The 22,839-nt window shown below is 37.3% G+C and overlaps 1 protein-coding gene across 1 annotated transcript in view; it reads left to right on the plus strand.

The window, feature by feature from the left end:
- The window catches only part of GART (phosphoribosylglycinamide formyltransferase, phosphoribosylglycinamide synthetase, phosphoribosylaminoimidazole synthetase), a 34,942-nt gene that overhangs the window by 2,894 nt on the left and 9,209 nt on the right, over nt 1-22,839 (plus strand). The window contains exons 2-16 of the mRNA XM_009918793.2: nt 438-586; nt 4,715-4,810; nt 5,540-5,714; nt 6,398-6,509; nt 7,771-7,839; nt 9,853-9,978; nt 10,863-10,950; nt 11,342-11,427; nt 12,042-12,210; nt 12,803-13,034; nt 15,868-15,962; nt 17,145-17,254; nt 17,832-18,030; nt 21,251-21,499; nt 21,851-22,003. Of these exons, the coding sequence (XP_009917095.2) occupies nt 442-586; nt 4,715-4,810; nt 5,540-5,714; nt 6,398-6,509; nt 7,771-7,839; nt 9,853-9,978; nt 10,863-10,950; nt 11,342-11,427; nt 12,042-12,210; nt 12,803-13,034; nt 15,868-15,962; nt 17,145-17,254; nt 17,832-18,030; nt 21,251-21,499; nt 21,851-22,003 (2,104 nt within the window). The 5' untranslated portion in view covers nt 438-441. The remainder of the gene's footprint in view (nt 1-437; nt 587-4,714; nt 4,811-5,539; nt 5,715-6,397; nt 6,510-7,770; nt 7,840-9,852; nt 9,979-10,862; nt 10,951-11,341; nt 11,428-12,041; nt 12,211-12,802; nt 13,035-15,867; nt 15,963-17,144; nt 17,255-17,831; nt 18,031-21,250; nt 21,500-21,850; nt 22,004-22,839) is intronic.

Consider the following 22,839-nt stretch of genomic DNA (forward strand, 5'->3'; position numbering starts at 1 on the left):
TAGTTGATCAGAAGGGCTTTGCCCTTTGCAGACTTGGATTCTCCAGGAATTTCTATAGGCTACAAATCACAGCCTGGTCACTTGTAAGGGTTTTTCATGTATTGCAGACTTCTGTATAACTTGGAGCAGTTGCCAGTCTGACTAAAGGAAAACCAGGATGGACTGCCCTGCAGGTTACTTCTGTGTTCTGGAGCGGTTCAGTTTTTGACATTTAGTTTATATCACATCTGATTAAGTCAGTTACCCATTTTCAGGTACATTTTTTTAAACCAACAAAACCCTTAGAAAAATATTGTTGCCTGAAACAAAGTGACAATTCATCTCTGTTGTGAGTTGCCTTGCACCCAGCACTTAAAACTGTGGTCTGTGAAGCTCTCGCTTTCCTAACCTCACGCGGCTAATTCTGGCTGTTTTGCTTGTGTTCTGGTTTTATGCAGACTAATGGCTGATCAGGTGCTTGTGATTGGCAGTGGAGGGAGAGAGCATGCGCTGGCCTGGAAGTTGGCTCAGTCCCCACATGTAAAGCATGTGTATGTTGCCCCAGGAAATGCAGGAACAGCTGACAATGGAAAAATTTCAAATTCAGGTAAAACAAAAAAAAATACCATTTTTAAATTTGGTAACTCAGCCAGTAAGTTGTTCTAGTCATCGATCTGAAATCACAGCTGTTAATGTGAAAAGATTATTATTATTACTGTTTTTTAAGGTTTTGGACATGTGAAATAGATCATATAGATGCAGTTAAAAAGAAAAAAATGTCTGAGCGAAGCCTTGCACAACTACCACTCATTTTATATGATCTCAGTTGTGATACCTAATTCTTTAGGTTTGGGGGTGGAGGATGCAGCCAAAACTCCATCTGCCTAATGCACGTTCCTCTGGGAATACAGCTCAGGGATAGCTGCTGTGGTTTCCACCTCCCAGCACCTAGCAGGGAAGGGGTGGTGGTTTCTCTTGGTAGGCGCTACAGTTCAACAACTGGTTGGTGAACAGCTGAAAAGTCCCTGAAGCAAATGCCAGCACCTAAAGTACTAAATTCACTATTATATTCTCAGAAGCGCATGGAAGCCCTGTGATCCCTACAACCTTTGATAGAATACTTTCTCACCTGAAATGTTCAACCATAGAAAAACATTCATTCCTTTGTCGTAGTGACCTTAAGAAGTTAAGGTTCTTTTCAAATGTTTCTCTCTTCATACTGACTGCCTGTTCTGAGCTTCTAGCTTAATATGTTAAGCTCTGCTTGGCTGTAATTGAAACTATTCATAGCTATTAGTTTTGAGAAATCAAGCTTAAGGTATTTCAAATTGAGCATCCAAAATTACGCGCTGCATTTAAAAAATACTGGTCTAAGGTGCTTGCCTGGAGGCACACAGTGAGTCAGTACAAAACCAGGGGTAATTACTCAGAGACTCCTGTCTTGTGTCCTTTACATAACAGATCCTGAATTATGTACTTTAAACAACTGGCTTACGTTTCCACTTTAAAACATGTGATAACATACGGAATTAAAGTTAACATCGTAAGCATGTGAACGTGAATTATATACATCAATTTTCTGCATATATATTTCTATGTGAGTAAAATCTTTTTTTGTTGCTATCTCATGTGGAAACATGAATCCTGTCAGATTCTTATACAGCAGGTAATTATCGTATTTAATTCCATTGGAATGCTGAATTACAGGCTGTTTAAATAACTTTGTCCTTAATTTCTTTGACTAGTCACAGTATTTTAAGTAGTTTTTTGTTCTATTTGGCCTCTGAGCAGAGGGCGCAAGGAAGAGCCTGACAGGAAAGTCATACCTTTCCTTCTCATCCCAGGAAGTCAAACAAAAATCTTTACCCTTGTGCTAAATGGAGTCAGTGCCAGTCTGTATGGCCTGCAGAATGTTAATTTCAGTATTTTTTTACAAGCAGCATCTTTTAAAAACTGCTGTGCTTTTCTCTCACCTTGTTACTCCATAAAAAATACTTCACCCTCAACAGTGGAAAATATTTGAGCACGTGCATAATAATACTTGAGCCAGGTCCATGAAATCTACCATGTGTACTATAATTTTTTTTTCCTAGACTATGCGCTTACACGTACTTTGGGAGAGAAATCCTCAGGGGAGGAAGAATCTAGAATTTGTGAAGAGTTTGACTTCTTTGGATTTTAAGGAAACGATTTGTCTTACCTGCTCAGGCACTTTAGTCCTACCACTGGGGTCTAGATTTTAACTCGGGAGAAAATGGAAAACAGCTTTACAGAAGCATGTAAGCCCTATTGTGTGAGCCTGGACAAAGACGTCTGTGAAACTGCTACCATTGTTCCTGTTTTTTTGGTATAATTAAGATTTGGCTCTGCAAGTTCATTCTCCCTTCATGGTTCATGAGATTGCCTTTAATTAGCATTGCAACTCTGGTTCTCAGATGATTTCTGAAACATAAAAAGGTGAGCTTAAAATTATAAATAACCTTAAATCCTTCAAACCTTGCCTGTATCTAAGTCAAAAGAAGTTTTCATGGTTAATTTGAGTCAGTAATTGTTTCTGACAATAAAGACAGATTTAGGTTGAGTGATTAAATATAGTTTTATATTCAATTTATATTTAATTAGCAGGGCAATTTTGATGCCAGAAACATACAGAATGGCTTGCTGAATCCAGAGATAGTCATATACGTGTCTGGGAATGGACTTTAGCATCCTGACACCTCCTTCCATCATATTTTAGCTCTCAGTGTAACTTATACTCTTAACTTTAAGCTCTAGCTTTGAAAACCTTGGTCCAAGGTCCTTCTGGCTAGTGTGAAAGGAATGTTTAGCTGTCATTTTGAGAAATGAAACACAGCTACAAGAATGTCCCCTTTCAGTCTACATCCTGAGGAAAATGATGTTTGGGGGGAAAGTTAAAATTACATATTAACAATGTGATTTATTCCTTTCCGTTTGTTACTAGGACGTTTCCACATGTAAATCTCGTGCCATAATCACTGTTCATATCACTAGTAGATCAGACCTGCGGCAAGACAATTTGGGATGAAAAGCACAATCACTTTATGGGCTCTTTCCTTTCCCTGCACCCCTTTGCATGGATTAAGCTTGCAGGGAACAGGGATCGTCCCTTTTCAGTTGCCCACCAGACCTCCCACTCTCTTTAGTCAGGATCTGCTGTTCTCCAGCTGCTTTCACAACAGCCCCACGGGACTGAAAGACAATATTGACCTTTATGTTAATCAGTACTTCAAAGCCAAGGGTGTTACGCTTTTGGTTTTGCTGTCTTGTGAGCCAGAAGTCAATTGGCATAAATTGCACATGGAAGTCAAAGGCCTTTGCTACTCCTTACTTACAAATGTTGGTGGAACAAAATAATTGAACCATTAAATAGGTATCAAGGAGGTAATTTTTATTCATGTTTAGTCTGTTTTTTTCCCCCACTCCACCCAAACAGGGTAAATCTGTAACCAAAACGTGGGTTTCAGATAGTTGCTTTTATGCCATCTCTTAGGCAGAAATAGCAGCTTCTCTTGTGAAAGCAGGCAATTGATTCATATAGGATGACAGGAGCTCAGAGGGCACCAACACAGAATTGTGTCTGTTTGTCCAGCAGAAGCTGCTGTATCACTGCCTCTCCTTTCTCTCTCCTCACTTCCCTGTAAACCAGCTGGAAGAGACCATCAGCTCCTGTCACGGTACGGTCACTAACAGGAGATTACGGACAAAACTTCAAGTAGTCCAGCTGCGCAGAGGGTGTGTTGTGCTGTACTGTGCTCCCTTTGCCAGCTTCATGCCCTGATGCGTTAGTCTCCTCCCTGCAGGGGCAGCCAATCCACGCCGGACTGCGCTCACTGCTTTTTGGGCTCTCTCTGGGTTCATGCTCCCATCCTCTATAGACCTTGGCTTTATTTACTCTTGATAAAAGCAGTGGAATTGCACTGTGTTGCGTAATTTTTTTTATCATGAGACTTGACATTATTGTCTTTCATGCAAGCTTTTTCTTTTGTTTACACAGTTTTTGGCATTCCACGTGTCTTCATATTAAATGTTTGTTTATGGAAAGATAATGGTTGTAAAAAACTAAGACCAAATATCCTCACCCATAATTACAGCACCTGTCCTTATTAAGTTCAGCCTAATGTAAGAAAAAATGTTCAGATTCCCCTTTGTTTCAGTGGGATCAGTTTAGTGCAGCAATTTTTAGCTGGCACTACAGAAAGAAGGAAAAAAGAAAAGAAACCAGTTGCAATCCTACCACCAGCCACTTGTTCCTGTCCCCTGCACCATGCTGGCATGAACAGGTGTAAAGCTTCATGGTGACCCTACTCAGGGAAGAGACTGGCTGAAAAATGTGGTTTTTGCTTGTGAGTTATTTTTCATGTGGATCTTTTGCAATGCTTCTTGTGCTGGCAAATAGGATGTTCCTAGAGATGAGACCAGTGTACTCTATGGCAGTGTTGGAGAACCACAAAATTTTTTTCTCACCTTCAAGAGCAAGGTGGGTTGACAATACATGTGGAACCACAGCCTTTGCCTCGGGGTTTGGTGGTGTATTTTGGTCTAAGCCTTGCATGTAAGTCTATGTATTAGTGTATGCCTCACTCTTCCAGATTCACAGTGACCTGCCATTCAAAAATGTGAGACTGGTGAAAATGCTTCTTCAGTGTTATGTGATAAATAAGTGCTAAGCAACAGTAATGAATGCAGTCTTATTGCCCTTTTGTATCTTCAACAGCTGTTTCAGTCAGCAATCATGGTGCACTTGCCCAGTTCTGCAGAGATCAGGAGATCAGGCTGGTTGTGGTTGGTCCAGAGGTTCCTCTTGCTGCTGGTAAGAGAAAGCAAGCTAAAAATCATAGCCTTCATAATTTAGGAAGAAAAGTAAATTTTAGTCCCCATCTTCTGTGCACCACTCAACAGTATCTGAATGTCTTCAACAGGAATGGAAACAGATCCTCCTTGGCAGTTTCCCTGAAATTCAGGGTTGTGCTGTGACGAAAATTAATTTCTGAAGGGTATTGTGTGAGCAATATAACAGTTAAAATATCCTTAGATGTTCGTTTTCTTTTTAAGTGCTTGGGATTAGTAAAAGAGGTATCAAAGTGTTTCCATAAAGGAACCTTAACTAGGCTTTTGATTTTCCTATGGAATTTTTATTTTTTGAAACAATAGTAATTTGAGACTTGGTAAAAAAAAATATTTATAAACATGCTGATAATTTTTCTGTTTTAATCTTTTACATGATCAACAATTGTCATCTTCCCAAAAGACTAATGTCAACTTTTTAGCTAAAAGCTAGAATAAAACAAGGAGGGATTGTCATCTCTTACCAAATGCCGCATATATTCTTAGCCCCAGATATTGCAGGGTTAGCTGCTCCTGATTACAGTTAAGAATGCATCTAAGGCCCATCTGGTAGAACAGGCACTTGGTAGATTTGTATGGCTTACCATTCCTGACATACTTGTTCCAACAAATCAGTGCATCTGTAGTCGTGGACTACCTGACTCCTGTAAATCATCTGGTGATTTATAAAATTTTTTCATGTTGTCATTTTTAGGAATTGTTGATGACTTGACAGCAGCTGGAGTAAGGTGTTTTGGTCCAACAGCAAAGGCAGCTCAGCTGGAGTCCAGTAAGAGCTTTACCAAAGCCTTTTTGGATCGTCATGAGATCCCAACTGCGAGATGGAAATCTTTTAGTGATCCTAAAGCAGCATGTAGTTTTATTAACAGGTAAAATTCTTATCCTTTTAGAAATTTTTTTTACAGCAATGTGCAGTGTGCTAGGTATCCAAAACAAACAATCAAATGGTTACTTCTGTATCAATACTTTTGGCTGTGATAGAACATCTGTAAAGGTTTTAAAGGATAATCTAACATGACATTATCACACTGCAATAAGTCTGATAATTAAATGGTTCTTATTTATTGTTCTAAAATGAAAATAAATTCCAGTGTTCAGTTTACAGGAGGATATAGGACAAGCTTTTTTTTTTTTTTCAAAATGCCTGCTGTGGAAACACAGCTTGCAATCTGATAGTCATATGTTCTGCCGCCCTTGTTCCTTTTCTCAACGAATATAAATTCTGCATTGGAGACTTACTTGGCAAATGATGGATCTATCTACTCATGAGAATACAATCCAGGTGACCCAAAAATGATACAACAATAAATTATTAAAAGGAAAGCAACCTTTCAGAACAGTAATGAAATTCAGTGATGGGGAAAAAACCAGGAAGCAGAAATGCTTCACAAGCATAGAATAACAAGAGAAGCCTGGTTTTTATTTGTATGTTATTCAATAAGGTAAAATGGTTGCTATGAAAACTGATAAGTATTTTGATCTTTCAACTATTGAAATGTTCAAAATGCCTACAGAGTGTTTACTGTTGAATCTCTCTTCTCTGTCTTTGAAGTGCAAACTTCCCTGCTTTAGTTGTAAAAGCTAGTGGCCTGGCAGCTGGCAAAGGAGTAATTGTGGCTTCAAACAAGGAAGAAGCCTGCAAAGCTGTTACTGAAATCATGCAGGTGAGTAGAAATGTCATGCACTAACTGGAGGAGTTCTTACACAAAATAAGTTAACTGTCTTAGAGTCTCAAAGATATTCTTTATTTCTATGTAATAGGAACTTGGCTAAAAGACGTCAATTCTTTTACCATTATTTGGACAGCTATGAAGCTCTGTCATATTTATCGCTTAAGGCAGGGTACTCTTCTTAGGCAAAGTTCCTGTAGGCTGAAATAAAAACATTCTTAATGAAAACCCACATTTATTTCCATATGGTTTTCCCTTTTTTTTTCCTTTTTTACCACTTGAGGCTGCTGCAATCAAACAGGTACTACAGTGCTGTAATATTAACACTGTGATTGAGCTGGATCTTGACAAGCAACATCAGCTTTAGGACTCCAGTCACACAGCACTTAAATGTGTAGTAAAATGCCAGTGGAATTATTTCAAGTTAAGTATACATTTAGGTAGGATATTAAAAAAATATATTAGGACCATCAAAATCTGAAGAGAAGCAAAATGAAGCAATGTCATCTGAACAGTTAAGAACATAGAGCTGGAAAATACGACACATAAAGGTCAGGTCTTCAGCTGGTGCCAGCAGCACAGCATCTACAATTCAGTGGAGCTATGTTGATCATAGGAGATGTTATCTGACACACTTGTATTTCAAGAGTCAGAATATAGGGTCTGCACTCACATTTTGTTGTGTGTGTATGTCTGTGTATGGTTATTGGACAAATATATGTCTTAACATGTGGCCCAGCGTCTTGGAACAAAAAACCCATATGTTAGAGAGTCTTGTAGACATGCAAAATTATCTCGTCGGTGTGGGTTGGTTGTTCTTAATTGCCTAAATATGCAGTCAGTGTTCAAACGTTGCATTGGAATATGACAATATTGCCTGCTTCCAATGTAGTCTATAGAATTGTACTTTCTTGTAAAGTAAAAGTTCAGATTATAGACTCGACAGTCATTGTTATTAGTCTCAGTATCATGGGTGCAAACTTCAGAAGATAGAGCATGAGGAATTGCTCAGTAAGTCATAAATATAATTTGCAATTTAAAAATATTTAAGCATAAAATCTGGATTTATTTAAGAATAAACAGAAAAGAGGAGCAAAGATTTTACTATTGCTGACATACCCAGGGTGGAGAATGGATTAATAGTCTCAAAACTGTGCTGCATTTTTCTTCCTGTGTTAAAAATACTTTTTCTTGTTGCATTTTGAATAGTTTAAAATAACTGAAACAGAATAAAGAGGTTTTGTTTTTACTGTAGGATAAGACTTTTGGCACAGCTGGGGAAACTGTTGTTGTTGAAGAACTTCTTGAAGGAGAAGAAGTTTCTGTAAGTGTGCATCTCACTGTAACACTTTGACTATACCTGTTCTAAACTATTTAGGAAACACTATGGAAGTACCTACAGCAGGGATGTGTAGGATTTATTACTTAAATTAAAAATAGTTATCTGTTTATAAATAAAATTGTATTAATTAAAGACAGCTGTGTTAAGAACCAAACTTCCTGCAGTCTGTTAAAATAATTCAAATTAAATAAAATAACTCAAACAGTAATCAGCTGTTGCCACATGGGGAAAAAAAAATCAAACCTTAAAAATTTTGAGTGTCACTGAGCACGTAGTTCCGTGTTGTGATTTCTCTGACAGCAAAGACAGTATAAGATGTCCCTTCCCCTCCACATTGCTACCTCTTCACTGCTTTTTGCCTTTGATTCAGTTATACTGGTTACCTGCTCATGAAGCTACAACCTAAAGACCTTTTTTCAAAGAAATCAACACCACCACCTTGCATGTTTTCTGTGTTCTGGTTTAGAGCCTAGTGCCATTTGAATCAGTACAAGTAACAGGATGGTGAAGTGCACAGCAAGGCAAGGGATGCTTGGGAGTAAGGGAGGATGGAGACTTACTTATATCAGCTTTGCTGATGAAGGGAATATGTTGAACTGCATCATGAGGGAGCAGTAAACTCCTTTGGAGCAAGGGAACAATCAACTCAAGACAGGTGCAGGCAGGATCCTCTTTAACCAGTTTCATTGCCAGAGATACTGCAATGTGAAAGTGCACCTGGGGGTGAAGGACCTGGAACCAAAGGATGTTGAATGTTTTGACAGTGTTGGTTTACTCTGGAGATGTAGAGAGAACATCTCCTTCATTTTAAGTTGATTCAGCTCCTTCATTTAAAAAAGTATATCTGATTTTATTAGCAGAGTGTGAAGGAGAAAAGGAGAATGAAAGCCTAGGTTTTGAAGTGGCAGAGCAACTTGACACCTGCATCACACAAAGTAGAACAGCCAAGTATCAGCTCAGGTTCCCGAGTCCTGGAGCTGAAATTGACTTATGCTGGATGTTGTGAACATTCATCTTGGAGGTGGTGGTATTTATAAAGTAAGCGATCATCTCCAACTGTTGCCAATCTTTGCATAGTCTGGTTTCCTGCCCGATATTTAGAAATTATATGTGCAGATATTGGTCATCCTTATTCATTCCTGGTTGGCTTGACCTTTTTAGGAACTAAGGGGTTATCCAGATCTTCATTCTCTGGTGGAAAATATGTAATGCTCTTAATTAATCCTTAAAATACTAGCAGACTTACTGTAATATAACACAATAATATAAACATGCAGTTTACAGGGTTTTTTTCTATGATGACTGACAGCAATGAAGAAAACATACTGCTTACCTTGCCTGACAAAATAATTCACCTTCCACAAATGACCATAGTTTTTAACATATTAATATTTTGGCATTTTGGGGTTTTGTAGGGGAATCCTTGCTTGTTTTTTAATTAGCATTATGTTTTTGAGTACTGCTAGCAGTAGTCCAGACAGTGAACATTATCATCCAGTTGCAGGGGATGCCAGCAGGCTTGTTATTATGAAGATGTTGAGGATAAAAACATCTGCTGTATAAGTAATTTATAAATAATTCCAAAGTAAATAGTTTTATCAACAAGGAAAAGGAAATCTTGAAAGGAATCTAATGCCTTCCTTCCAGGTCAAGGGGGAGGAAGGGGGAGGGAAGAAGTAGCTTCCGTCATGGAGTATTTAAATTTTTTTCTAACCTTTTGAGTATTTCTTCTCAGTACAGCTACTGATGGTATAATTTTTCATATGTTCTATTAAAGGTAATTTCTGTAGGAAGGTCATACAAAATGAGACATTGCTTCCTGAGAGAAAAGGGAAATGTTTAGAATACTGTAGTTCGTTTTATCACAGAGACAGAATTTATACTCTTAAATATCCTTTTGCAACACTGAACATCAAATATATTTGCACTTTTTGCACTTTGATTTTAATCACACACTGGAATTTTAATTATTCTCCTTGTTTTATTCTCCTCTAGTGCTTATGTTTCACTGATGGTGTCACAATTGCTCCCATGCCTCCGGCCCAGGACCACAAGCGATTAATGGATGGAGATGAAGGGCCTAACACTGGAGGGATGGGAGCTTATTCCCCAGCACCTCAGGTAAAAATGTATTGATAAAGAGACATTTCACTACAGCTGTACTACAGCTCTAGTATTGAAAGCATGTGTGAATTTTTAGTTCCACCATGATGAACAGGAGAGAGTGGACTCTCCTGGATGGAAGGAGTTGCCTAGAACAAACATAGTCAAGTAAAGTCCATAACTTGATAATTTTTTTTCTCTAAAGAGGAGGATATTTCTACTGAAATGCTTTTAATTATGAAGGTGGAAGTGTTGCTATTTCTGCAACCTTGTATTATGATTTGGTTTTTTTAGTGTTATGAAATACTGATCATTAGAACCAAGTGCTTAAAACCACATTTTTATCTTGTGCTGAACTAAGCTACTGAGGAATTTTTGCTGTAGCTTAAGGTAGTTTGGTTTCTGTTTGGGAAGTAACTTCTGTTTGCAAAAGGACTTACTTTGCTTTCTCTTCACCTATGTCATAGCCAGTGATTTTTCTTTTTTTATTTCAAAAAAATAAGGGGTTTGTTCCTCTATACTGCTATTAATTTTGTTTATTGAATAAAATTTGATCATTCATCACTATACTTTCCAACTGTGATTTGTCTTTGGGAGGCCTTATCTAAATTTCAGTATGTCTGTGCAAATGGTTTGTTCCAGTGAAGCCAGTGGGATTGCTTGCACATGTAGATCTAAGAATGGAAAAGTGTCTGAAGAAATGCAAATAGTTGTCTTAATGCTGTGGTATGTTGTCTGTGGAGAGAGAAAAAACTATTAGCTTTCCTTTGCATGAAACATTTTGGAGTGAGCAAGAGACCATTCAAGTGTTCTGCTTGGCTCTTAAAAACACTAGCCATCACAGTGGGAAAAATCATGCACTCCCTTTTTACAAACACTGTTTTCTAATCCTGTTTTATTAGATTTCTAAAGATTTACTGGAGAAAATAAGAGATACTATTCTTCAGAAAACTGTTGATGGCATGAGGAAAGAAGGTGTCCCCTATTTTGGTATGTACATAAGTTTGGGGGTTTTAATCATAAGGAGAAAGACTTTTTTTTTTTACTTTGTCCTCTTTGTAGGCCTAATTCACACTGTAAGTTAAGGAAGATAACTTTGATTTATTTGGAAACTGGGTTTGGTATAGTGGCTTGATTTAGAGTCCACTGAAATCAATGGATGTCATTTCACTCATGGTGGATAATCATCAAGTAAGGAAGAACAGAAAAGAAAATATTTGAAAATAAGCTGCAAATTGTAACCACAACTATTCCTCAAGTGTTAACATCCTACCTTTAAATGAGCACAGGTGGCATCCTTTTTAAGGCTATTATGCATAGATGCAAAACAAATGACCTATGCAGTTGCTTAGATAGTCTTTTATACAATTTTTTATTCTAGGTGTGCTTTATGCTGGATTAATGCTTACCAAAGATGGACCTAAAGTTCTTGAGTTTAACTGCAGATTTGGTGACCCAGAATGTCAGGTGAGTTATTTTGTAGGTAGATACAGTTTGGCATTATGGGAGAAGAAAAGTCAGTTACCATCTACCATTATCCTTAACTTTCAGATGAATAATTAGCTAATTGTACTGAGATTTAAAATGTTTGGTTTGGTTATTCAAGACAGAAGGTCTGTTATGAAATTGTTCCATTCCAGAGATTTCAGCAGGTTATACTCAAATATGGGATTTACAAGGGTAAGCTTGAGCGAAACTCAGCACTTTCCTGTCTTTTCTGGAACGGATTTGGATTTTTCTTTATGTTATTAAAGAAGTGAACACTTCTTTTCCTGAATCCCTGTTGACAACTGGAACAAAACCCTTCATTTTTATTCTTCAGAACAAATAGGGTTCTTTGGCCTCTACCTTTTCCCCTCCACATGTAGCAGTTCTTTTACCCATAGAAATTGTCTTCAAGGAAGAGTATTTTTAAAGGTACATAGATTAGGCACAGTATGTATATCTGTGTGAAAATACAGTGTATGAACATACTTATTTAATGTTATTTTTACAGTTGCATTAGTATTTTTAAAAGCTCAGTGAAGAAAATGTAACGATGTACATTGTTTTCTTTAATTTGCTAATGTGTATTTTTGCAGGTAATTCTTCCACTGTTGAAAACTGATTTGTATGAAGTTATGCAAGCGGTTATCAATAAAAAGTTGTCTAGTTCCATGCCAGTTTGGTTTGAAGACAGTGCAGCTGTGACAGTGGTCATGGCTAGTGAAGGGTATCCAGGAACATATCCCAAGGGTTTGGAAATAACAGGTAAATATAGCAGGAGAAACTGCAGAATTCTGCTTCCTCTCCTGGTCTCTCCGTTCTCTCTTTTGCCAGATGAAGGTGAATCGGTGTAACTCAGATTCGTAGAAACTGTAGATCTTATGGTTATGGGTCAGCAATGGACGACTGAATTTTCACACATCAAAGTTTATTGGTAATGCACCCATTGCATTTTCAGTTCTCCACACTATATTAAGTTCTGTAGCTTTTCTTTAATATGTGTTACAGTAAAGTAGTTCTGGGCTATCACTGATTCTTACATGATGTTGATGCTGGTATGTTTTGTGGTCTCTATGTCAGTGAAGTATAAAAATCCAGCTGGAATTGGATGTTGTATGCAAATGTTTCAGCTAAATACCTCTTTCTGTGTCTCTGAGCATACAAGTAGCAGACTTGTCTCTCCTCAAAATGTAGTTTTTACAAATTTATTCCTATTTCCCAGCACGATCACACTGAGCTCGATTGTGGTTTCTAGACACAGTCAATAAGTGCTCAATAGTTATTCGTTTGTAATGTAATAGGGAATGTTCTAATCAATTGCTTTTTCGGCATTTATTTTCTTAAACAACAATCACAGGACTTCCTAAGGCTAAGCAACTAGGATTGGAGGTGTTCCATGCAGGCACAGCCCTGAAGGATGGCAAAGTGGTGACTAGTGGAGGAAGAGTCCTTACAGTAACTGCTATTAAAGAGGATCTAATGACAGCACTGCAAGAAGCCAACAAGGGAGTAGCAGCCATACACTTCAAGGGTGCCATTTATAGAAAGGACATTGGTTATCGGGCTATAGCTTTCCTGAGACAACCCAGGTAGATATTTTAAATACTTGAAATAGAAATAACTGCTGTAGAAGGGACTTAAATACATCACCAGTTTACATTAATAAACTGACGTTGATATTGGGTATAACTCTAGACAAGTTTTAACTACCATCATTGTAAGCAATTTAAGCAAGACCAGCCAAGGAAGGAGCAGGCTTTTTGATGGCTCTCTCATCCATATTCTTATTCTCCCAAGTCTGAGTTAAACTACAGTGACAAGCATATAGGAATAACTTGTGTCTTACTGTCTGCTATATCTGTTTAGGGAAGGTGAACTTCTGGTTCTTGGGCTTTAAAACATAGCTTTTGCTTTAGATTTGTATTGTCCATAAGCCTAATAGTAATATAATGAGATGTATATACAAAGTTTGAGCTATTTTATTGATTCATTTAAAAATTTTTAGAAATGGTTAAAATTATCTTGAAACACCTACCCTGTTGGGATATGCATTTTAATGGAATAGCTGGCTAACAACGTGGGTAGGATTTATCACTCCTTTTTATTATTATTCCTTTTATTTTCATGGTATTCAGTTTAGCAGTCTTGAGGTGATATGGGTATGGGGTTTTTTTTAAAGCAGTGTGTCCTACTGTCCCTCTAATGTTATTGAGAGCTTCTTGCAGGTTTTTAGACTCATTTTTACCTAATATGAAGCATATCTGCCTGCCTATGCTCCAATTAGCTCAAAACATAACTTTTGATAATAGGTTATTTTGTAGTCTATGAAGCATATTAATAAGAGTTCCATTTTTGCTGACAGTGTACACTGATTAGTATATTGTAAAGCTGTGATCAATAAACTTATTAAATGAACAAGGGTGTTCATATTTAGTCTTCTTTCTCTCTCAAGTACTGTGCATCTTTTGAGAAATTTATGTGAAAACATGTAATTGGTATTTGTACTGTAGTAGAAAAAAATCAGGTCAGTGTGTGAGGCAACAGAAGAAGGTACTTCAATGAGCAGTTCTCTAAAACACTTAGTTCATAGGCCATAGCCAGCAAGTTTCTTGACTGGAGTGCCTGTATGCTGGGAGGATCCCTAGCTTATGAAGGAGACTCCTGGGAACCGTTTACAGTCAGCACCTGTGTCACTGGCCTTGGGTCTGCACCAGCTTTTTGCTCAGACATCCTAAGATTGGAAGAACAGGTAGTGAGGCGTGTTTCACTTTGGACTATGTGTTGCACACAGTTAAAGAAGAGTGATGGCTGGCTCTGTAAAGTTGGGGATGCACCTCCTCTTGGCAGCTTTGCAGGATTAAGCCCTATGCATTTCACCTTGTGAAATTATCCATAATATTTATTTAATAAACAATATTTTAGAAAATTCAAAGAATTAAAGATTCATTTAAAGAATCAAAGTAGATACCATGCTTTTAAAAATAAGGTGAAAGTGTGTTGAATATTTAACATGTTCAGACTAAAAGGGCCTGACTTTGGTCTCTTGTTATTGCAGGCTAGTATTTCCTTGAGTCTTATTCACAGGCTGAACAGCTGCTTCTTATAATTATTTTCCTCTTGCAAATTTTTGAGCAGTGATATAATGTGAGTGCAGATACCTTTGTATTTTCTTGGTAGCACCGGTCTTTGGCCAGTTGTTTTGTTGTATTTGTCCTTGTTAATCCACAGCATGTTTCACCCTTAGAGTTCAAACTTAATACTGAATGACATCAATAAGAGAGCTAAAATAGGTAGGAACCTAAAATAGGGATGCACCAGGTAGCCTGGTTCATGCCACTGACAGTGTAGAAATAAAATTGCTTAACTGGACTGAGATACATTTGGTGCAACTAGTAATTAAAAGTCATTAACTCACTGTCTCCAAAATGAAAACATCCTTCTGTAGACATGGGATGGTACTTAATGTCCCCAGTGAGTCGTAGGGACAGACAAGGTACATATACTAGTTTGTACTAAGTGTGTTTTCTTTATGGTGTGGCTGTATATAAAAAAACACCCAGAGTTTATGTACATTTCTTTCTAGATTGCTAAAATGGACCTTAGGAACTTAGGTATTTTTAAATAAACTTTAAAATATATACTTTAATAGAAAGTCCATTTAAGTAAAAAAGAGGTGTGGCTGGTTTTGTGGTGGTATCATTCCAGGTGATAAGGAGAGACAACCTTTAAGCTACAGTTGTAAAACTCTCGAAGTATCATAGAGGACTACTGATTTATGTGATACTTACATTTTGAAAAGGTAACTTGAGCTTGATCCTGCATGGTGCTGAGGTGTTCAGACTTAGCAGTGCATTTCTGTATACGTTTTGTTTTGAGCATAGGAACTATACTACTGACACCTCAGTATCTGGACCAGGGATTCAAACCTTGCAAAATCAGATCCATTATTCTACCTATTTTACCTTGTTGGGTTGGGTTTTTCTGTTTGGTTGTTTTTTATCTTGGTATTTGACTGGATGGCATATGATACTGATGCTCTGATGCTGTATTCAAGATATCTGGAACTATTTGCATACTGCTTATGGCAGACTCTCTGTGGCGCAAATCCATGAAGTTTTGTTTCTTTGGGATAATACTCCCTTATCTTCAGGTATATGTGTGAGGTCAGGTTCCAAACAGCAAAAACATTAACCTCTGAGCCATTGAACCTGCCTGAAATGAGTATTGCAATATTTAGAAATCATTTTATATGAGCAAAGTTACTGTACAAGTGGGAAAATAGTGGTACTTGACAGCAGAATAGGATTCTGAATGGTTAATCCCCTTAGTGATGCAATGATGTAAAGAAGTAACTACTATTTTAAAATATATCTTTGTGCATTTAGTAATCAATTGCCGTAACTTTTTTTAACATTCTTTCAGAGGCCTGACTTACAAAAATAGCGGGGTAGACATTGCAGCAGGGAATACTTTGGTTCAGAAAATTAAACCCCTGGCTGCAGCCACATCAAGGTCAGGTAAGACTTGTACCTTCTATTCCTGTTTCAGTCAGTTCATGGCAATGAGGCTTTTCATTTGATCTTGATACAAAAGCTCATATTTATGTGTTCTGCATGTTTCTAGATTACATAATAAATATCTGCAGTAAGCGAATGCCTGTGATTTCTTCAAAACATACTTCCTTAAATTTACAGATTTTCTTCCCAAAATTACTCTAAACTGTATCTCCTGAATGTCATGAACATTAGAGAATACAGTTCAGCACTCTAAAAGGATAAATGCAAGCAAAAATCCTACCATTTACTGCTATTTTTGATTGCATGAATTATTATTTCTGGCACAGTGAATTATACGATTTTTTAGATGAATGTTTAGAAAGGTCTATAAGATGCAGAATTCCTCAGAGATACTATCTATTGCTTGAGATAGGTAGGGAAGACACATCTTTTGCTTGGTTAAAACAGAATCAATTCATCCTTCTTTTGTTGTGATCTCAGGCACATCTTGCTCTAGCAAGTCCTTGTAATTCTTTTGATAGTTTTAAGGTATCATTCATTTATGAAATAACCCTTTTACTTCAAATTAACTGAGAACCTTCAAATAATGTCAGATATACATAGAGATAAAAATATAGATACATACACACACACTAGTACAACTAGTAATTTCTTAGCATTTGTAGTATTTTCTACTCATGTTTGTTTCACTCTTAGGATTTAACCAAATTTAGTTTTAAGGTTACCGTACTTACCTATCACAACCAGTCTTAGGAACAAGGAGTCTTAATATACTATAAGTAGCAGTATTAACAAGAGATAAGAAATTTCAGTTGGAAAATGCCTAATTATCATCCTTTCCCAGGAAGCAGTGGGCCTCAATCTGTTACCATAATTCCTTTTCTGTTTTTCAGAAAAATACTAAGTGCAAAGGTGAAATATATCAGTCACAGTAATTATTGAATGTTCAATCACAAAGTTTTGGATTTTTAGCCTTAGGTAATTAAGAAGAAAAAAGAAAGCAAATGCAAGACAATTAGGAGCTCCCATGCCTCTGTTAAGAGGCTCTAAACATCAGAGAAAAGTTTCCTGGTGACAAAGCAAACTCATGTTGACAAACATCATAGAGAATTTGTGTTGGAGATCCTGGAGAAACACCTGAAAGTAAAAATTTACTATTTTCTCCTGTTTTCTGGCTCACAGGCTGCAATGCAGAACTTGGAGGATTTGCTGGCCTCTTTGATTTGAAAGCAGCTGGTTATGAAGATCCCATCTTGGTATCTGGAACTGATGGTGTTGGCACAAAACTCAAGGTAATGTGAAGATCCATGTAAAGGAAGGAAAATAGCACAGAAAGGAAATTTTTTTAACAGAAAATATCAGTTCTCTTTTAAAAGTAACTATTTGTCTTCCTAAAAAGGGAAGGAAAAATGAAATTGCCCTCCTTCAGGCAAAAGAATTAAATACACGTTTAGCTTCTGGCATGTAAATAGCCATACTTGAAATGATGCTTAAAATAACTCATTTTTAATATTAAGTACATAATCAGGGACTCCATTTCATTAAGGTAGAATCTCCACCCTCAAAAAGATTACTCATGAGGAAAAACATTTAATTATACGGTTCCTATTGTGTTTACGCAAGCTGCAATGAAACCCTTTCCAGTTCAGTCCTCTTCCATAAAGTGCCTTTTGTGCTTGCCAATTAGGAAAGTAACAATTCCTAAAATAAAATGTTAGGAGAGGCTCACAGAGATGGTAGTAAATGAAGCTGCTCCTCAAAAAGCACCTAGAGGAACTGCGTGATTTCGACCCTCTTCCATTGCAGACTCTCCGCTTGTGTTTCAGTTTCTCAAAGCTAACCAACGGGTTCTCTGGCTGTGTTTTGCAGATTGCACAAGCGTGTAAGAAACATGACACCATAGGTCAGGACCTGGTTGCCATGTGTGTCAATGACATCTTGGCTCAAGGAGCGGAGCCCCTCTTCTTCCTTGACTATTTTGCCTGTGGCAAACTTGATGTTGAAGTGGCTGAGGGTGTCATTGCAGGAATAGCTGAAGCTTGCAAAAAAGCAGGATGTGCTCTTTTGGGTATGAACACTCTTCTTTGAAGGATATGAAAAATCTCATGCAATATCTATAATTGGTTTTAATGTGTTGGTTTTCCTACTCTATTGATGAATCTTAAAAGAAGTGAAAAAAACCCAAAGCGTCACACGTCTTTGCTTTCAAAGAACATAATATCTACGCACTGGAAGAAGACAGTACTCTACAAATGTTGCCATTAGCTCAGGAAGTTGCATATAAAATTTCTTATTCATATCTTTTCATTTAACTTTGTAAATATAACAGCTACCTAGAAAACTAACAAGTCATGTATTGTAATTCTCTGTATTTTTCAAGTAAATTTTAAAACATGCCAGATAGGTTTGTTTATCCTTTATCCTAAAGGAAATCCTTAAGTTTTCCCCTAGAAACAAGATTTGTATGTGTTACTGTGCATGTACATGTCCCTGTGTGTGTACATAATATCCTTCGAACCTCTTGGCTGATTTTAACCAAATTTGACAGGAAAGGTAGAGATCTCACAGCTATTGTGTTCCCACAAGCTTCAAAAAACTAGAAAGCCTGAGAATGTCCTTATGAATGCAACAAAAGTGTCGGCTGGAGCTCACTATTTAAGACACAGAGTTAACCACAGGACAGAAACATAAGAGAAACCAGGTTTTGTTAGTTACGAAACTAATAGAAAAATTATTTGTCTACTGAAGACTCGCTGAAGATTTATTTCACCGAGATGAGCATATTCCAAGACATTAAGACTCAAATTTAAACATTGTCCTTTTCAGCGCTATCATACAAGTACATAATACACTTTACTAACAAATTATGTATGTATTCTGGTGTACAGTAATCTAGTTATCCATGAAAATGATACAATACTTCACTTCTTGAATCTTAAAAAATACAGCTTTAACACTGTTCAACTCGATAAAAATATTTCTAGGTCAGTGAAAAATACGTTCTTTTGTATAAGTCTTTAGTTTATAAAAAGAGTACAACACAGGGTTAAATTTTAAAGTAATGAAACCCGGAAAGTTCAGTTTCCTCACATAGTTTTTGGTTTTCCTTCTTTTTTTATAAAAACAGGCATGGAGAATTACCATGATTTTTCAAAAAGGACCTTTAATTTGAGACTAAAAATGACATTTCAGGTGTTTTACTTTATAATTGGTAATACAGTAATTCTGTCATTTTTTCAATTCTGTAAGAAAGTTAATAACAAAAGTCTTTTCTAAGTGAGTGTGTGTCATTTTGCTTTGAACAAGAGGCTGTTTATGTTCTGGTTTAATTTTTTCTGCATGAACTGTTAGTCAGCTTTATATTTGTCTTAAGGTGTTCTTTTAGTTCATCAAATATAATCAAACCATTCATACTTCAGCATAAGTATATGTTACGTGAAATCTTGCTATGAAACTACTTACTGAAATTTCAAGATTTTATTTCCAATTGGAAGACTTTAAAACTACAAAGGGCTTTGGATGTTGTAAAGTAATTACCAGAAAATAATTTCTCAAAATTGTAAATGGGTTAGCAAATATCTTTTTCTGTTAATATAAAAATAAGTCTGGACTCATAAATAAAAGAACCATGATTTGTTCTCCAGATTTCTGGCACTCTCAGAAAAGAAGGGACAGAGATGATGCAGTAACTCTGAACCTAAGGAGGAAATGCTTTTCCATAGCCTGGATCATTGAAATAAATTTCAGTTTGGGCTCCAAGTTCATTCATTTCACTGTGCAGGCACATAGTGTGTAGAACTGTCTTTGTATAGTATCATCTCATAAAAGCCTTTTTTGAAGCATGTTCCTAAATTCCTACCTTGCATTTCTGCAGTAGCTGAATATTCAGCTCAACCACCTTAAGCTCATCACACCACTTGATAGCGAGGTACTGAAGGGCTTATCTACATGCTTGGTTTTGCACAAACATTTTTAAATACAGATTTAAACAGATGTATCTAAGCAAATTATCTTTGATTTTAAAGTTGGTTGTAGCACTGTAATGTAGAAACCTGGAAAAACTTGCAGAGCATCTAGTATTGAGTAGTGTTAAGTACCGAGGACAAGAGCAGCTTCCACCATTGCTTAGGTAAATTTGGAGCCCCTCAGGGACACTTCCTGAAAACAGAAGAATTCTGTATTGAATGAAACCTGGTGAGTGCAAAAGAAAAATGAGATAGTACTTGTCAGCATGTTGGGCAGAGGTCATGATATAATGGCAACTTAATCATTGTCAAGTTGTTTTCTTGTAGACATCATGACCAGCAGAGGGGTTTGAGGGAGAATAATGAGATGGCTGTGAGGATAGCTGGGGAGAGTTTCTTCCCAACACGAGGGGATAGTGTGAAGATGCCTGTTTGGAAAACTTTGGAGCGAGGAGTAAATGCTCATTTAATGTACCAAACACAGCAAGTTCCCCTCTCTAGACTGAATGAGCCTTGACAGGCAGGACACAGGTCTTCAACAGTGAAGACCATCAGCTTATCACCAAAGGGCAGGAGGGGAGCCAGTGTGGGTATGTGGAGAGAGAGAGAATGCTGTCTGAGCTGTGCTGTGCATTTCTGTGCAAGCTGGGAAAGTCACCTTTTCAGACTGCACTCTGAATGAGGTCGGCCGGAATAAGACGTGGTTTTCAGGACAAAGCAAGAGGATGTTCTAATAATCAGGATATAAGATAATAGCCTAGACAACAGTTCATCTGCACAGATGGATAGGAGAGGTCCTCTTTTAGAGGTGCTTTCCCAAAACACTCTATAAACCTTAGATATTCAGAGTAGGCGTGATAATGAGGGCCAGGTTGTGGGCAGGAGTGGCAGGAGAGATAGCACTATATGCAAAATCTTTATGAAGGCAAGTGAGACCAATAGCTATGTTGTTCCTTTGATGTCCTTGTATGGGTTTCTTGTACCTCTTGTATCTTGGAGGTTTTTCATAGAGAATATTAAACCTGGCAGAAATTTGGAAATAGGAAGCACCAAATATATGCTTTGATTTTAAAATGTGAATGCGCAGCAATTTTATACTGGTTGTCAGAGTGAGGGAGGAAATGTTCTTTCCCAATTTGCTATTGCTTGTTCAATTGAAGGGCCTGTGACAAGCATGTTTTTAATTATTTTTAGTGTTTGTTTATCTAATTAAAAAACCTAGTCTGTTAATGCCTTATGAGTTTAAAACTTTGAAAAATTGCATGCCTACTGGTGCCATTGGTTTTCCAACACCCTCTTTCTCTTTTTTTTTGGTTCCCATAGGAGGAGAAACTGCTGAAATGCCAGGCATGTATCCACCTGGAGAGTATGACCTGGCTGGCTTTGCTGTTGGTGCAGTGGAGCGAGGGCAGATGCTGCCCCAGCTGGAGAGAATTGCTGATGGAGATGTGGTTATTGGAGTAGCTTCTTCTGGGGTTCACAGCAATGGGTACAGTCTTGTAAGGAAGATTGTGGAAAAGTCATCGTTCGATTTCTCTTCTCCAGTTGGTGTCTCCGGTGATCAGACATTAGGTACCACTTATAATGCAGTTTTTTGCATTATAACTTGAACTTCTGAACAGGCAAATGTCACACAATTGTTTTGTCTGTGCCTTTGCTTTTATAACTTTTCTAAGGTACTAAAAATTTATTCCGTTCTCATCTTCTTTTTTCTTGTGAATCACTTAAGCAGGAAAGAAATTAAGGGAGGGGGATAAATAACTAATTATATGCCAAAAAATGTAGAACATTGTGGTTTTCTCTGTAGTACAATGCTCACTGGTATCCAGCAAATTAATATTTTGAGATTTCCTCAATTTTATATTGATTAACATTTCTTTCTGTGCTGTAACTGGTCTTCTTTCATCCTCTTTTTGTCTACAGGAGATCTCTTGTTAACCCCAACTAAAATCTACAGTAAGACTCTGTTGCCTGTCCTTCGCTCAGGCCATGTGAAAGCCTATGCCCACATCACTGGAGGGGGCTTGCTGGAAAACATCCCCAGAGTTCTCCCAGAGTCCTTTGGTGTCATTTTAGGTGAGATAAAAAGAAAAGCTATGGAAACATCCTCATGTTAATATGGATTGATGTGGAAACCTGTGCACGTGGGGCCATGTCAACTGACTTGCACTGTAAGAGCTAGACTTGCCTGTCTAGAAATGTTTGGGTTTTTCTTCATTATTGCTGAATTTTTCCTTGTGCTGAAACACTTTGTAGTCTTAAGACTGCCACCCATTGAATTCACTTCCCCTGATGGTGTTTTGTATTGCATTTTTAGGAAACTCTATCCATACTTGCAAAAATAAAACAACTTTAAAAGCAATCCAAAGTGAGCTGTCACCATTTGCGATAACCTACAAAATTATTGCTAATTAAATGATACTCATGAAGTCTTCATTTAGTATTCAGATATAGTTACTAGCTCAAGTACATCTCATGCTATTCAACATACCTTAATTAATCCTCACCACAATCTTGTCACGTATGGTAGAAAGAGTATTTCACTTATGGAGGAAGTGTAGTATGGAAAGGTGAATGACATACTATAGGTTATGCAGTGTTCATGGGGTTATAGAATAAAATAAGGGAACTGATATTGAGTTTGCACTCCAGAACTGCATGTAAATCACTCTTCCACTTGCCAACAGTGGACACTAGTATATATAAATGGGGATAATACCATTTTAAAGATAACGTGACAAGAAAGAAACTTACTGTCTTTGGAGTTCCTTTACAGTGGCATGTCCAGAAGCATTTCTCGTGCTGCTGTAAATCATCTTTACCTTGTTGGAATTGGGGGCAGTGTGAGACTTTCGTGACAGTTTTTAAGGCTATCGTTCTGATACGATAGTTTCTCTAGAAGCAGAGTTGTC

The sequence above is a fragment of the Haliaeetus albicilla genome, chromosome 6 (genome assembly GCF_947461875.1).
Source record: "Haliaeetus albicilla chromosome 6, bHalAlb1.1, whole genome shotgun sequence".
Lineage (NCBI taxonomy): Eukaryota > Metazoa > Chordata > Aves > Accipitriformes > Accipitridae > Haliaeetus > Haliaeetus albicilla.